The sequence below is a fragment of the Colias croceus genome, chromosome 15 (assembly GCF_905220415.1).
Source record: "Colias croceus chromosome 15, ilColCroc2.1".
NCBI lineage: Eukaryota > Metazoa > Arthropoda > Insecta > Lepidoptera > Pieridae > Colias > Colias croceus.
The window spans coordinates 107650-123416 of NC_059551.1; the positions used below are offsets into that span (position 1 = coordinate 107650).

Below are 15767 nucleotides of genomic sequence, written 5' to 3' on the forward strand. Positions count from 1 at the left end.
AAAAATTCAACACAAGTGGTTTTTTTGGCATTTAATAATAAATTATTGGCAGTAAACCATTCAGATATGTGTAAAAGAGCACTGTTCACTTCGTCAACATTTGGGTCATGCCTATCCACATTAAAAATTAATGAGGTATCATCTGCAAACAGAACTATTTCACACCTATCCTGCAAATAATAGGGAAGATCATTGATATATACCAAGAACAAGAAGGGACCTAAAATGGACCCCTGTGGAACACCAATGTTAATTGACGCACCGCTAGAACGTTCTCCATTAACAACTACAGTTAGTCTTTGACGATTCACAAGTTAACATATTGTGTTATGGGTGCTTAATTTTTTAAATCATTAAAATAGTTTAAAGTTTACGTTTCGACTTGCAGTTACAATATATTTTTAGTATAAACAGAACATTCACGATTTCAGATTGTGTAGTGATAAAAAACATTTCGTACGAACTTTTAATTCGTTTATAAAGTATTAACAATATACAATAGTAACTTTGTGTGCGGGCAGTTAGTAAAATAAAAGTGACGGTGATGAACTATTATAACGCGTATATATCCGCGCAGTTTTAGCATCTGTACGCATTGCCTGAAGAGCGAATACGGCTTGCAGTTGAATTATCATTGTGAGTCTTTCACTGCCGTTTTGTCATTGATTAAACAACTTAGACCCGTCAAATGCTTTGTGAACCCAGTTTGCATCTGTGAGGATTTTTTTTCTGGATTAATTGTTGTCAGTAAATTATTAATATATTAATATGGATAAATTGAAATGGGGATGTTGTACACCAGCTAAAGACAACAATGACAAATTTATAAAATGTTTAAAATGCACTAAAACCTATCATTATGCATGCATGTCGTTGGATGAAGCTGTATTTAACTCGGAAATGCGTGCTGTTTGGAGTTGTCCTGACTGTGTGCGTGCAATACCCAAATCATCTAAAAATGATAGCACACCGGTACGCAATATCACTACAACAAGGGGGAGTAAAAGACAAGCCCTAAATTCTCCACCCATAGACAAATCCATGTCGTCTTTTACCCGGAATGATATTCGTGAGGTGGTGGAAGATGTTATCAAGAGTACCATGGCCGACATTTTCTCTACGATGCAAGATAATTTAATGAGCGCTATCAACAAAGAGCTAAAGCCTATTAGATTAGAATTGGCCACAATTACTGACTCAATCAATTTTATTAGTAACCAATACGATGAAATGAAAAAAGATTACGAGATTTCTAAGGTAAAATTAACCGACCTGGAAAAACAAAATACAATATTGAATAATACTATAGAAGATTTATGTGTGCGCATCAATCAAACGGAACAGCAACTTCGTCAAAACAATATTGAATTGCAGTGTGTACCTGAACGTAAAAACGAAAATTTAATAGATATTGTTGCACACTTAGGAAATATCCTTGGCTGTGACTTAAGCTCTGATAATGTCCTTCATTGCACTCGCACAGCGAAGACAAAAACGGAAAATCCTAGACCTCGCTCCATAGTTGTTCAACTATCGTCTGTGCGTTTGCGCGATCAGGTTATTGCTGCTGTCTCTAAGTTTAACAAGGAGAACCCTCAAAGCAAATTGAATACTGCCCATGTCGGTCTAACGGGTAACTCCCCAATTTTTGTCAACGAGCACTTGTCACCTGCTAACAAATCTTTGCACGCGGCGACAAGAATTAAAGCAAAAGAAAAAGGATATAAATTTACCTGGATTCGTAATGGCAAAATTTTTATAAGGAAAAACGAGGGTTCTCAATATATTCAAGTTAAAAATAAAATATCGTTAGACAATCTTATTTAGGTGTAACTAGTTTGATAATATTTATTGTTAACTTAATTTAAAATTCGATAGTTTAAATGTATACTATCAAAACTCAAGAGGCTTAAGATCAAAAACTCATAATTTTTATCGTCAAGTGTTGTGTAATAATTACGATATCGTGGTTTTAACTGAGACCTGGTTAAATAGTAGTGTGGCTAGTAGCGAGCTTTTTGATCCAAGATATATAGTGTATAGAAGAGATAGAAATGATACTAGATTCAGTTTCAAAAGGGACGGTGGTGGCGTACTAATCGCTGTGTCGAGACAATTTAGTTCGCGTAGAGTATGTGGGTGGGAGACAGACTTGGAAGATCTTTGGGTTCTTGTCGATTTGCCCTATTCTAAGAGTAAATTTACTCGGCAAATAGCTTTCTGTGTAATTTACTTACCGCCACCTGTTAACCGTTCTATGCTGGACGGGTTCCTGGACAAATGCAGCGGTATATTAGAATGTAATCAAACTTGTGAATATTGTATACTTGGAGATTTTAATATGAGTAGTATAAATTGGGCTTTACTGAATAATGTTAGCAGTGATTATGTTGTTCCTGAATTAGGTCGCTCCTTAACTGACTTTATGCATACAAATAATTTAACACAACATAATTTTATTTTAAATACATCTGGTAAAATTCTTGACTTAATTTTGAGTAATTTGCCATCCTGCACAATCAAGCAATCCCACGATGCCTTAAGCAATATTGATGTCTTGCATCCACCCCTAGAAATTGATATATTATTTATGCGTGATAATAAATTACATTTTAATAATAATAACCCACAATTAAATTTTCGACGTGCAGACTATGATGAGATACGTTCAAAATTAGCACTAATCGATTGGGATACTATTATGAGTAAACTTGATAACGTCAATGATATGGTTAATTTATTTTATGCAAATATTCAAAAAATAATACATGAAACGGTGCCCTTAAAAAATAAACCAAGACATAAATATCCGTCGTGGTATGACCGTTCTTTGATAAATTGTTTAAAAGAGAAAAATAAATTAAGATGGCGTTTCAAAAATTACAAAAATCCCCGCGATTTAATTGAATTCAAGTTGATTAGTTCACGCTGCAAGCGACTGGCATCTGTCTGCTATAGTCGATATTTGGAAAATCTTCAAAATGAATTTAGTCGCAACCCAAAAATTTTTTGGAGTTATGTTAAATCGAAACGTGGCGGTACTGGTGCTTATCCGGCTCTTATGACTGACGGTGAGGTGACAACTTCAGATGGTTCCCATATCTGTGAGCTTTTCTCTTCATATTTTGGTTCTATATATACAAGTGATAGTGGAGACACTTACAATAGCTGCATAAACTCTGACTATTTCTTTAATATTAGGAATAATAGTCCATTATTAGTGCCACCACAGATCGATAATGATACAATTTTGAAAAAACTTAAATCACTCGATAAAAATAAAGGTGCTGGGCCCGATGGAATTCCCTCAATTTTTGTGGTTGAATGTTCTAAACAGTTGACTGTGCCTCTCTCACTTATTTATAACAGATCTCTCAAAACTGGATGCTTTCCGTTATATTGGAAATCAGCCAAGGTGGTACCAATACATAAGTCAGGCCCTCAGAATTCTATTCAAAACTATAGACCAATTTCCATTTTGTCCACATTTGCTAAAGTTTTGGAAGCTTTAATTTGTCCCTTCCTCCAAAATCACTTCAAATTGTTCTTACATGATGTCCAACATGGCTTTGTACCTTCACGATCAACAACAACCAATCTTGTAGATTTTTGTGAAACTTTAATTGAATCACTGGATTCACGGAAACAGATTGACGTTGTATATACTGACTTCAGTAAGGCTTTCGACCGGGTTAGTCATAGTGTATTGGTTGCCAAACTGTCAGCTTACGGTATATCCAACATATTTTTGGAATGGTTTAGATCATATTTATCTAGTCGCAATTTTTTTGTGGTGGTCAATGGATTCAATTCATCTTCTAAAAGAATTACGTCTGGTGTTCCACAGGGCTCTCATTTAGGGCCTCTTCTTTTCAACTTTTTCATCAACGATATCGTCACTACCGTGAAATCATCGAAATCTTATCTATATGCCGATGATCTGAAAATATCTAAAGAAATTAATTCAATAGAAGACTGTATCAGACTTCAATCAGATCTCGAGAGCATTGCTTCTTGGTGCCAAAATAATGGCATGGAATTAAATTCAGATAAGTGCCACTTTATTACTTTTTCACGAAAAAGCACTAACGTCGCGTACACATATAGTATCAATGGCACTTCTCTTCAAAGACTGAACCAAGTTAAAGATCTGGGCATTGTTTTTGATGCTAAGTTAACTTTCGTTCCTCATATAGAGTACATTACCTCCCGGGCATATAAAATGCTAGGATTTTTAATTAGAAATATAAAAGTATTTCGGGATAATAACTTAAAAATTTCGCTATACAACTCATTAGTACGAAGCATTTTGGAATACGGATCGGTGGTTTGGAGACCTCACTATGCGACACACAGGTTAAGAATAGAGCGAATTCAAAAAAGATTTGTTTGGCATTTAATTTATTCAAACGGACTATCAAGAAATAGTTTGCGTTCCTATACTAATAGACTGGAATTTTTCAAAATGACTTCTTTAGAGGAACGACAAATTTTAATCGATCTTATTTTTGCATTAAAATTGTTAAATAATAAAATTGATTGCCCTCAACTTTTGAATAAAGTAAATTTTCGTGTCCCTAGTAGGTATCCCCGAAAGCAAATTGATCCACTTGTTCCACCAGTCCGTAGGTGTAAGTTCGGAGCCAACTCTCCTATTCCAAGACTGTGCAAGATGGTAAATAAATATGGTGATATCATTGATATTAATAATACCTCTCTCCGAACTGTTCGTAAATTGTTTGTATGTAAGCTTAATGTATAGCATGTAGTCATAGTTATTAAAAATTATATTATGTTCTTAGCCTTATGTTCTAGCACCAAAATAGTAATTTATTACAGTTATGTGTTAGTATTGAGACGCAACTACATATTTATTGTTTTTATTATATACATTTTCCTTTGTTCTCTTTATAATGTAATGTTGTTTTTTCTCTTCTCGCTGTTGAGTTTACAATTAAAAATTGTCAGTTTGTGTAATTTATATTTGCATGTTGTGAATACCTATAATTGTTTGTTACATTTAGAAGAATACAATAAATCTGTAATTAATAATTAATGAAACAATGTAAACAAACGTTGGTATTTCTAATAAATAAATAAATAAATAAACTACAGTCTGTATCCTATCATGCAGATATGACGCTATGAGGTTCTGGGCTTTTCCTGTAATTCCATAGTGATTAAGTTTACGTAACAAAGTACAATGTTCAACGCAGTCAAATGCCTTGGAGAGGTCACAAAATATCCCCAGAGCATTTTTTGAGTTTTCCCATGCTTTATAAATATGTGTTAGAAGTGCAACTCCAGCATCTGTGGTTGAGCGCCCCTTTGTGAAACCAAACTGTTTGGTGTGCAGTAAATTATTAGATGCAAAATGACTACTCAATTGGTTTAATATCAACCTCTCGAATACCTTACTTAATGTTGGTAAAATAGAGATAGGTCTATAATTGTTACAGTCTTCTTGATCGCCCTTCTTAAATAGAGGTATAACTTTACTAAGCTTTAGTAAATTAGGAAATGTACCATAGTCACAACACTTATTAAATATGAAAGCTAAATTTTTCGCAATATTTTCTATTATATTATTAACTAAATTTACGGACATTCCCCAAAGATCACAAGTATTTTTTAGATTAAGCGTCTTAAAGGCAGTAACAATATCACTAGCAGTTACGTGTCGTAATTCAAATAATGTACTGCACCCCGCAACATGGTCCCTCAAAAAGGTTTCTGCAAGTGCTGAAGACGAATTTAAACAATTAGTAATAGTAGCAGGGACACTACTGAAGAATTCTTCAAAAGCAAGCGCAACATCAGCACTTTTGTCAATAACCCTGTCATTATATACAAGTTTTATGGTATTACTTGATTTGCTTTTACCCATTTCACCATTAATAATAGACCAGACTGTTTTAACTTTATTATCAGAGTCGCGTATTTTTTCTTTGATATACAAACGCTTTGCAGTAAAACAAACTTTTTTAAAAATTTTTGAGTAATTTCTAACATAACTAAGAAAAGATGGGTCTTTATTATATTGCTTCATACCATATAACTCATAAAGAACGATCCTACACCTATGTATGCTAGGTGTCGCCCATTTACTAAATGGTAAATCCTTGGTAATATTTAAAGATTTAAATTACGTTCCCGTGGGATTTCCGGGATTGCGTTATTTTCCCGGGATAAAAAGTAGCCTATGTCCTTTCTCGGGTACTAAAATATCTCCATACCAAATTTCATGAAAATTGGTTCAGTAGTTTAGGCGTGATTGAGTAACAGACAGACAGACAGAGTTACTTTCGCATATATAATATTAGTATGGATTATGGTAATTAATATGCCTACCTTTTTGTAATTATTGTCTGTAATTTTAATATAATAATTTAAATCTCACGAAAATGTGTGATTACCTATATTCGTTTACGTTTGTATCCGAATGAAGCGTGCTTAATGGTATAGGAGCTGGTAGCAACGTTGACAAGAGAGAATAATTTTAGTATAGTTGGTTCTTTGATATACTGTTCCTCTTGCTTTTTCGGTTAGAGTCCGGGCTGTCTGGCTGGCCGCAGTGGTTGCGTTTATTAGTGCGCATCTTATCTGCACAGGAAAATTAATTTAAAGTCATTTTTAACGCGTAATTTTTAATATTTTGCCTTTAGATAGATCCATCAGACATAATTTTTTTATTGCAAGACGTTTTTTTCGTTGTTAATGCCTCAGCCCCCGGAATCACAGACACAATAGAAAATCTATTGACATTTTGGTTATTTTGAAATAAAAAATTGCGTATGGCACCTATTTAACAACGAAAAAAACGTCTTGCAATAAAAAAAAATATGTCTGATGGATCTATCTAAAGGCAAAAGATTAAAAATTACCCGTTAATAAACTTAACTGTGCGCACTAAGGGCGGCCGTACACGGACCGCTCGAGCAGTTAACGGCTGAGCGACGTACACGGACGGCTCAAGCGGTCGGCGTCAACTGCTCGAGCCGTCGGTTGTTGACCGCTCGAGCCGTCGCTACCAACCGCTCGAGCGGTTGATTTTTTTGACTAGTCAAGTCATTGATTTTCAGGGGGGAAGGGAGCCGTCGACGGCTCTAGCGCAGTCAACGGCTCGAGCAGTCAGTGTATGCCTCACGACCGCTCGCGAGCCGTCAACGGCACGGTGGAATTTCGTCATGCAGTTGACGGCTTGAAGCGGTCGCGACGGCTCGAGCCGTCACGTGTACGGCGGTGAATGAATGCCTATAGTTCACCGCGCGGTCGCGGCTTCAAGCGGTCGGTCTCAACTGCTTGAAGCGGTCCGTGTACGGCCGCCCTAATAAACGCAGCCACTACCGCCAGACAGACAGCCCGGACTCTAACCGAAATAGCAAGAGAAACAGTATATATATCAAAAACCCAACTATACTAAAATGACTTTTTTTAAACGTTGCTTGCTCCCGTACCATAACGCGTTAGAAGAGTGACAGCAAGTTGAAAGTTAATCGAGGAGAGGGCCGGACATGCAAATTTGATGAGCAAGGGGAGATAGATTGCTTTTTGATGAGATTTATTGCGTCGCCGCTCGTTGCTAGCCGTTTGCCTGCACAGCCACCTACAGCGATCAGCTGACTGCTGACCGAACATCGCTGATACACGGTACACCGTACACGAAGATTCATGATTTTAATTTAGAGTTAAATCTTATCGGTGCCTGTTTGATTTTTAACGAGTTCGAATAAAACGAGCGAGTCCCTTTTTCGCTCTGGAATGTCTATAAAAAATGAATAATTAGGAATAAATTGAAACGCCAAAAATATAACATTGTATTCGTTAATGTAAACACTTACGACCGAAATCAATAAATCTTCAATTATTGTATACGTTTTCGATGGATGTTCAATTGTTCAATCTGCAAGCCAATACCAAAACAATTTTTCGATTGGTTATTGACAAGCTTTTCTTAGAAAATGGATTGCTAAGGAAAGTCAAAACAACAAACATTAAATATTTTTTTAAAAGATCACGTCTTGGGGCGTGATCTACAATAGATACCGAAGTCAAAAATGTCGTTTATAGAATTTTTGTCTGTTTGTCTGTATGTATATCCGGGCTAATCTCCAAAAGTAGGTACTGTGGGTATGGATTTACTTCAAATTTGGTACAGAGATAGCTTGAGACCGGAGGAAGGACAGAGGATAGGTTTTATCACGGAAATTCCTCGGGGACGGAACTATCCGGGTTTTATTTGACTACGTGCTCGAAGCCGCTGGCGGAAAGCTAGTATAGTATAAAAATAAAGCATCGGCACAGATTACTTAATAGGTAGTTACTAGGTACATAGGTACATCATTGGTAAGTTTTTTCAGGGTTTTTCCATGTTAGTAGATACGTCTACCTAATTTAATGATTTTGTGAAGTCGTAGCATAATAATTAGGTTCCTACATTGTACTCTTTTTGGATTATTTTTGCTTTTAAAATCTCCGAAGTAGTAATTATACAAATGCGCTCACAAGTAACGAGCACGGAAATAAAAGACTTAATAGCAAAGTACCCTAAAAGCTGTGTGAAAGTTGCACCCTTTAGCAACGTGCACCTCTCGTGTCAAGGGCGCTGAGTGCACGGGAGCGAGGTGGCGAGGCGGTTAGCAACAGCCACCCTCCGCCCCGCCGCGGCCGCCCGCGCCCTTCGCCCGCTCGCTCCCGAAAGGGATGCAGCCCGAACAAAGGAATATTGTTGCCCCGTGTTAGCGCTCACTGTTTTAATAGCAAGGGCTGTGCATCTGCTATACATTGCGAGATGCATAGGGGCGGCGCGGGGCGGGCGGCCCAGCGGCGCGGGGAAGGGGGGCAGCGCCATCGATCCGAAACAGCTGTGCGCCGAATCCGATTGTTGCATTTGCAAAAGCCGGTAGCTGATCTCGAGAAATACGCCATTATTGATCACGTTAAGCATTTCCGAAACGAATTCGCTCTATAATTAGAATATAATATTTTCAGTTTTGTGTCAATTTTAGTTGGTAAATGCAGAGTTCGATTTAAGATACAAAGAAGGGGCGTGTCGTTGCCACGTGAAGATAGACAGAGATAGGATGTGCGGCGGAGGGTGGCGGAGCGGAGGGCCGCGTGAATGGTTCCGACCGGCGCAGCGGTGTCAGGCGTCAGCTGATTGTGACTGTTGCTAGGTGGATCCGGGGGGGCAGGGGGGTGAGGGGGCGCCATTATAAACTCGGCTGGAAGTTTCGAGGCTTATGAATATGTATGAAGGTATAATTTTTGACGCCGCCCGGGGACACGAGTGCTCCGTAGAGCCGGCTTATGCACGAAATGCATTTTCCATTTATGAGACTATCCAAAATTGATAATCCGAATAATATCTAACTTCAATTGAAAGCTCGTGGAATTCGTGTCGTTTATTTGACGAATATAATTGAAAACTGAAATTTTATGCAACATGATACGCAATAGACCTTTTCGATTTGCTTTAAGTAGACTAATAACACCTTCTCAATATAGTTAAAATTAGATCAACCCTCCAATAAGCCCTCTTATCAAATATTTCCCAAAGAAATAGGTTAAAATTTGATTTAATTTGAACACTTAAATTGGCTCAGAAATCATCTGGGTAGGCGTGTCTCGTGAGACGGCCATGAGATCTTCGAAAGCGGTTTGTTCCTCTGAGTCTGGGATACACTTCAGTAACAAGAAATTTCAAATTACATACTTTTGTAGATATACAAATAAAACTTACATAGTCGGTAGATAACTACAAAAGGTTATTTATAAGAGTAGACCCAAGACTGAATTTGGGCAACACTATACATAATACATATAATATGTGCCCATTATGTGCCCACTTATCTATCTGAATTATTTAAATATCTATGTAAGTATATTAATATTGTTTATTTTATAATATTTATATATGCATATTGTACACAATATGTAGATGTATTTATAAATTTTTATTTATATTGATAGGAACAGTTTTAAATGTAATTTTATTATTAGTATTTATATAAAGGTAGGACCTCGTGAAATACGCGGGCAGACTGAAAATCAGCGCTGTTCTGGTGTTAGCCCACAGCATGGCTGAGTCTGTTCCGATTGCCTAATATGTGTTTACTTTTAAGATAGGATAGTCTAAGTTTTTGTTGGCAATAAAGCTTTTTTTCTTTCTTTTCTTTCTTTCTTATCAGGCAATTGTCACAAAAGTACCTAACAATATTGAATATTGTCGGTACTGAGACAAGTTTATTAAAATGATTGCGTAGGTTTATGCATCGCCTACATCTGATCTAAGCCTACATCCTATTGTAATTAATCACTGTGCGATTAAATATAATAACTTAGCATTCAAATTGGAACTACAATTGATTGTTTCGTGTAACTAATTAGTTTGATGTTGAACGACGGGGATTTAAATGAAACAAGATCTGTTTCAGATAGGGACAGTAGAGTCGACATCAAGTGCGCGGCGCGCGGCAGGGGGCGGCCAAGCGCTCCGGCGAACTGTTTGTTATGGTATCTGGAGGATACTTGTGTTTAGAACACATATAGCTTTTACGGATTTTCTTTATCCATGTACAAACAGCAAGCTTTGCCGAAATAATCATATTATAGAATCTCTATATCCACTCTACTGTCGTGAAGTTTTAAGTTAATTAAATACAAAGTAGATGCCTTATGGCTTATATCAATATGTGATAACTATTGACTCTAACTGATAGTAATCTAAGCACAAAGCTTTATGATACCAATATCGATAACACACGTCACACTATAAATAAATTGTAAACACTTCTAATTTCTAAATGAGACCCCATAATCCTTATACATTTCTAATAGTGTAAAATTGCATCGGCGGTAACAGAGATGTGGTCCTCCTGTGATGGATGAGCCGCTGACCAAACAGACACGCGATACTGTTGACCCGTGACCGTTTGCTTACTGTGTACCTCCCAACACATGATGATGTTCCTCCCTTGATGTTCCAATTGACCGTGACTCATAGATCACCCCCATCAGATCAGTCGTCATGAGAACAACGTATGAGGAATCAATGTTTATGGTACAAAAGGAACTGTCGCAATTAGACATGATGTAAATTATTATTGATAGGTACTACTATAATTCATAACTGGCTTCTTCTTTTTATTTTAGAAATAAGAGAAATTTGAAAAAACAAAAGTTTGGAAAATCCAAAAGTGCACGCCTCATAATCTCATCCTTTACAATAAAATTGATTATTTATAAAGGTGTATATAATATAAGTATGTAGATATTTATGTATATGGTGTAAATAAAGAATATATATAGATATACTAAAATTATGGAGAACAGTCGATATTTTTTTTTGTTTATTTAATAACAATTAAACCACATCGAATCAGACCCTGAAAAATGAAAGGGTTCTATTCCTGAGCATACATAAGCGTAAGAGAAAAAAAAAGACTCAATTAGTTAAGTATTTCGGTCGCTATCGTGTTAACAAGAAAATCCTCCGCACATACAGACACACGGACGTCCAAGACAGAACTTTTTTAAACTGTTTTTTAACTAGTTTAAATAACAAAAATGACATCAAAAATATCATGAATGTTAAAAATAGTGTTTTTTCTTAATATGTGTGTGTATGTATTATCTTACAAGTGCAATGTATGATACATAAAGACATTTTAAGTTTGAAAAAATCAGATGTTTTGCGCGAAGTGACAGTAGTAGGTACCCACCTCAACGCTTCGCTTATGAGGCGTGCAATATTTATTTGGTGTAACATACACAAAGTATTATATTCTACAATTTTAGTAGGTAAGAATTCTTTATGTAACAATTAAATGCAAATAACAAATCTATGTAAACTTTTGGCGATATGAGAGTATACCTAGATTTAATAACCTAGAATTTAACAGTCTCCCAAATTATAGTTCACGTCGTTCCGCAAATACCTAGCTCATGTTATCGAACGCATAGTAGGTATACCCTATACCTACCTATAATGTATGAAATAAAATAGTTTGCATACAAAGTAAGTAAGTAGTAACCAGACACATCGGATGTTGCGGTATGCCGTATGCTGGTGAAGGGCCTGCTCCCAGGGTGTGGTGAGTGAGAGCTGCAGGCGGATGTGGACACGACACCGTTTGAGATTTGGGCACGTATTGTCTTTCTGGATGACTGTAACTTAATACAACCATTGGAGCTTATCTTGCTGCAAATAATTATTCGAAAGATCAGATTTTAAAAGTACCTACATAGAAAATGTATGTTGATATAGCTAGGTAGTGGAGCAGCTAGTGCCATGATAATTCAGCAACTTTTGTTACAATGAACGCTTTACTTCTTAATCAATTAAAATATGCAACAATAACCGTTTTTTTGATGAAGAGAAATTTATATATTTTCTTAAAAGATTTTTATGAGTTCGGTCTCTTTTCATCATCTGTGTCATAGTAGATCGATTTTCTAGTTTATTTTAAATTAATTAATACAAATAAATGTAAAATGAAATAACGAAAACAAACACAATTTCGGGAACTTTATCTGAAGTTTAATTAATTCGGCGATGAATACCGGAGCAAATAGTGCGACCAGTAATTATTGAAGGGGTGCGAGTGGTGACGTCACAGCCTCAGTGTTTACTCACTCTGGTTGATCACCCGAGGTGGCTCACAGAGGACATAGTTAAACACTCATTTATTATGTAAAAGTACTGATAATTACACTTTTTCTGGTAAATGTAGGTACTCGTAAACCATTAATGCCGGTACCCACTAACATCCTACTATGAAAAATAAGGCTTGTTACTGTGTTTTCTTATCGGTATGGGAGGAAACAGAAATATCAACATTCTTTATTGTATATAACATGTAACATGTGAATAAATGAAAAACATGAGTAAGTATTCTCTGATTAACCTCAGTCGAACAAACCGCCTGCCGCGACCGCAGCCACGGATTAGCAGCCTACTAAAACAAACGAATTTATATTTCACAAACGCATAACTATATTTGCTTTTCCCACTAACGCATAGGTAATATATTTGTGGTAACGACTCGCCCAACGTGAAAGGCTTCAGCCCTTTAAATCCACTTGAGTGAAATCGCGATTGGAAAATATCTCAAGTTTGCGAATTGCGATTACCCCAGTGCACTATATCATCTACTTTAGTGCTTTGGCCCCTTGCTACGGGTGATGTTTGTCGTGTCTGTGTGTTTGTACTGGTGGATAATTGCGAGGGATCCGTCGAGCCCTCAAACGATCCTTGAGCAAATATAATATTCAGTCATCACTTTGCTGCGCAAACACGCGGATATGCTCAACTGTTTACGATCGAATCATTATCCCACATCGTTATTTTAGAGGCGTTATAAATTTATAATACTCGTGAGCTATGCTTAGTCTAAGATTTGGTGGTATATTTCTTAATCTTAAAAATAACAACTTTTAGAGGCTATATGACTAGGTACCTAGTACATAATATTTTATCACAATGTTCGGTAAAAGTCAATGGCTACACGCTGCAACTGCACGAAACTGGCTCCATAAAAGATTCCCATATTTCGTACACAAGTCCTGCGTCGGAAATGAAACTTCCCGAGTGGAGAGCGGATCTCTATTTGCTATATTTTTGCCCGCGGCCTCACTTTGAGCTGCAACGCTTAAATTATATTTTCAGTGCCGCTCTCGCATTGTGGAAGCCATTTTTATTTTCATTGCGACGCTTTTGCCTTGCAAATAAACGTGCATTTCTTTTTGTGAACCAGAAATTCTGTTACTGTACGATATGCTTGACTGTAGTTTAATTATATCTGTTGAGTTTGATTCATGTATGAGTTGTTATTTCTAATTTATTCATGTTTTTTGTTTGTTTTGGCGAGAACAAGAAACGTGTAGCCCAACAGGCGAACCCTGAATAATGAATGAGAGAGGAGGTCGAGGCCGGAGGGCGACACTAGTGTCCCGAGATTGCGCCGAATGTGCCGGGAATGTTAACGAAGCTAATCCCGAGCGCCTGTACGGAGCACTCCGCCGCAATACGCCGGCTCGTAAGCTCTACACTGTGCTGTAAGAACATCTAGCAATTTGAGTAAGGCCAAGGAAAAGAGTGTACGCAAGGAAAAGAGAGTACGCATGGTTTATCATAATTTTGCTAATTATTAAAATTCAGGGTTTTTATTGTAAACATTATCCGTCCTTATGAAATGCGGCTTTAACTGTCCAAATATTATAATATTTAGTTAAATATTCTCTTCATAATTTGCTTGTCTTTCAAAAGAATTTAAAATATTTCTTTATAATTATTGACAATTAAAATTGAAAAGGATCTTGGATGTGGTCAAAGGTTTTCAAAGGTCTCAACCCAACAAAATATTCATATCTACAAAATAACGAGTTCGGCTTGAGGGAAGTCCAATAAAATATAAGCTTGTACAATGTACATAGTTAATATTATTATTATTATGAATAGTTATAGATGTTCAGCATTCTGTTTCATATTAGATTTAATACGTCATGAAATATGAATAGTTTAACTAATAATAGAAGGTAAAGTGAAATAATTTTCTATAATAAAAGTGGAAAGAATAATAATATTAGATATTATGATCATCCCTTCAGAGCATTTGTTCGTGTGGGAATTTAGCTACGGGAGCTTTGCTATGAAAGCTCTGACAGGCGTTTTATAATTTGCATTTTATTCTCACACTATTCGTAAGTAAATAAAATTATATCCACCTTGTTATTTAGATTTCTATTATATCCATTCACGGATTATATCATTTTACATTACATCGTATTGTAATATTAGGGAACAGGAAAATATGTATTATGTAACTAAAATAAACCTACCTATTTCATTTTATACTTATATTACCTATAAACCTGAAGATTTTAGTTGTTTGAAAGATTTTTAAGCATGTTATTGAAAAATTGTTATTTAGAAATTAAAGAATTAATTAAATTTTAGCTATCGCGAAATGGTATATAAGCTGTTGAAACACAATATGTTGAAATGTAGAGCACAGATAGATTAAATTCGATTATGATGTAATTCTGGCGAAAGGAGGATAGTTTTTTCATAATGATCCCTAATATTATCAACAGTTTTCTATAACAATAATACCTATGTTCAAATTAAAAGTAACTTCCAGGACTATTATGTAAAGTACAATGATATTGTTATGTAATTGGAGACAGGGATAATCTCTGTAATGCGATCTACTTATACCAATGCAGAGAGCATTGTGTATAGTGTATACGTATCATTATGATTAGATGACAAAATTGATGTTACCGTAATCTATGTGTTAATAGATTCAATTAGATTAGAGAAAAGGTGTTTCTGTTTATTTGTTACCTTTTGACACAAAAATTCGACGAATTTATTAATTATTTTGATAATAGAGACCATCTATAATTCTATAGGTATCTTTATCAGGTAACGTAGATTATTTCTATGACAAGTTAACTTCGGTTTAGTATCTCCTGTATGTATCTAGTGATCTAATATCATTTTTATAGACAGCTTAGACAGAAATATAATTTTAAATATGTAGATAATATTGCATTTAATAATTGTAAGTTGTAACTTGTGCCGGCCGCGGCAGACCGGCATGGTGGCCGGTGGTAACAGTGTGGTCACACGTAAGTAGCACAAGCTGAGTCATTTCCTCTTACCTTCTTTTATATTACTGTACTTGTTGGTAATATAATTATTATTTATTAAAAGACAATATAGTTAGGAGCATTATAAGTTAAATGGTTTGTATATGGAT

At 35.9% G+C, this 15767-nt stretch overlaps 1 protein-coding gene across 1 annotated transcript; it reads left to right on the top strand.

The window, feature by feature from the left end:
• Window positions 1–867: 867 nt before the first annotated feature.
• LOC123698178 lies at window positions 868–1827 on the top strand. Its single transcript, XM_045644772.1, has one exon. The coding sequence runs from the start codon at window positions 868–870 to the stop codon at window positions 1825–1827; it is 960 nt and encodes a 319-aa protein (XP_045500728.1).
• Window positions 1828–15767: the final 13940 nt, after the last annotated feature.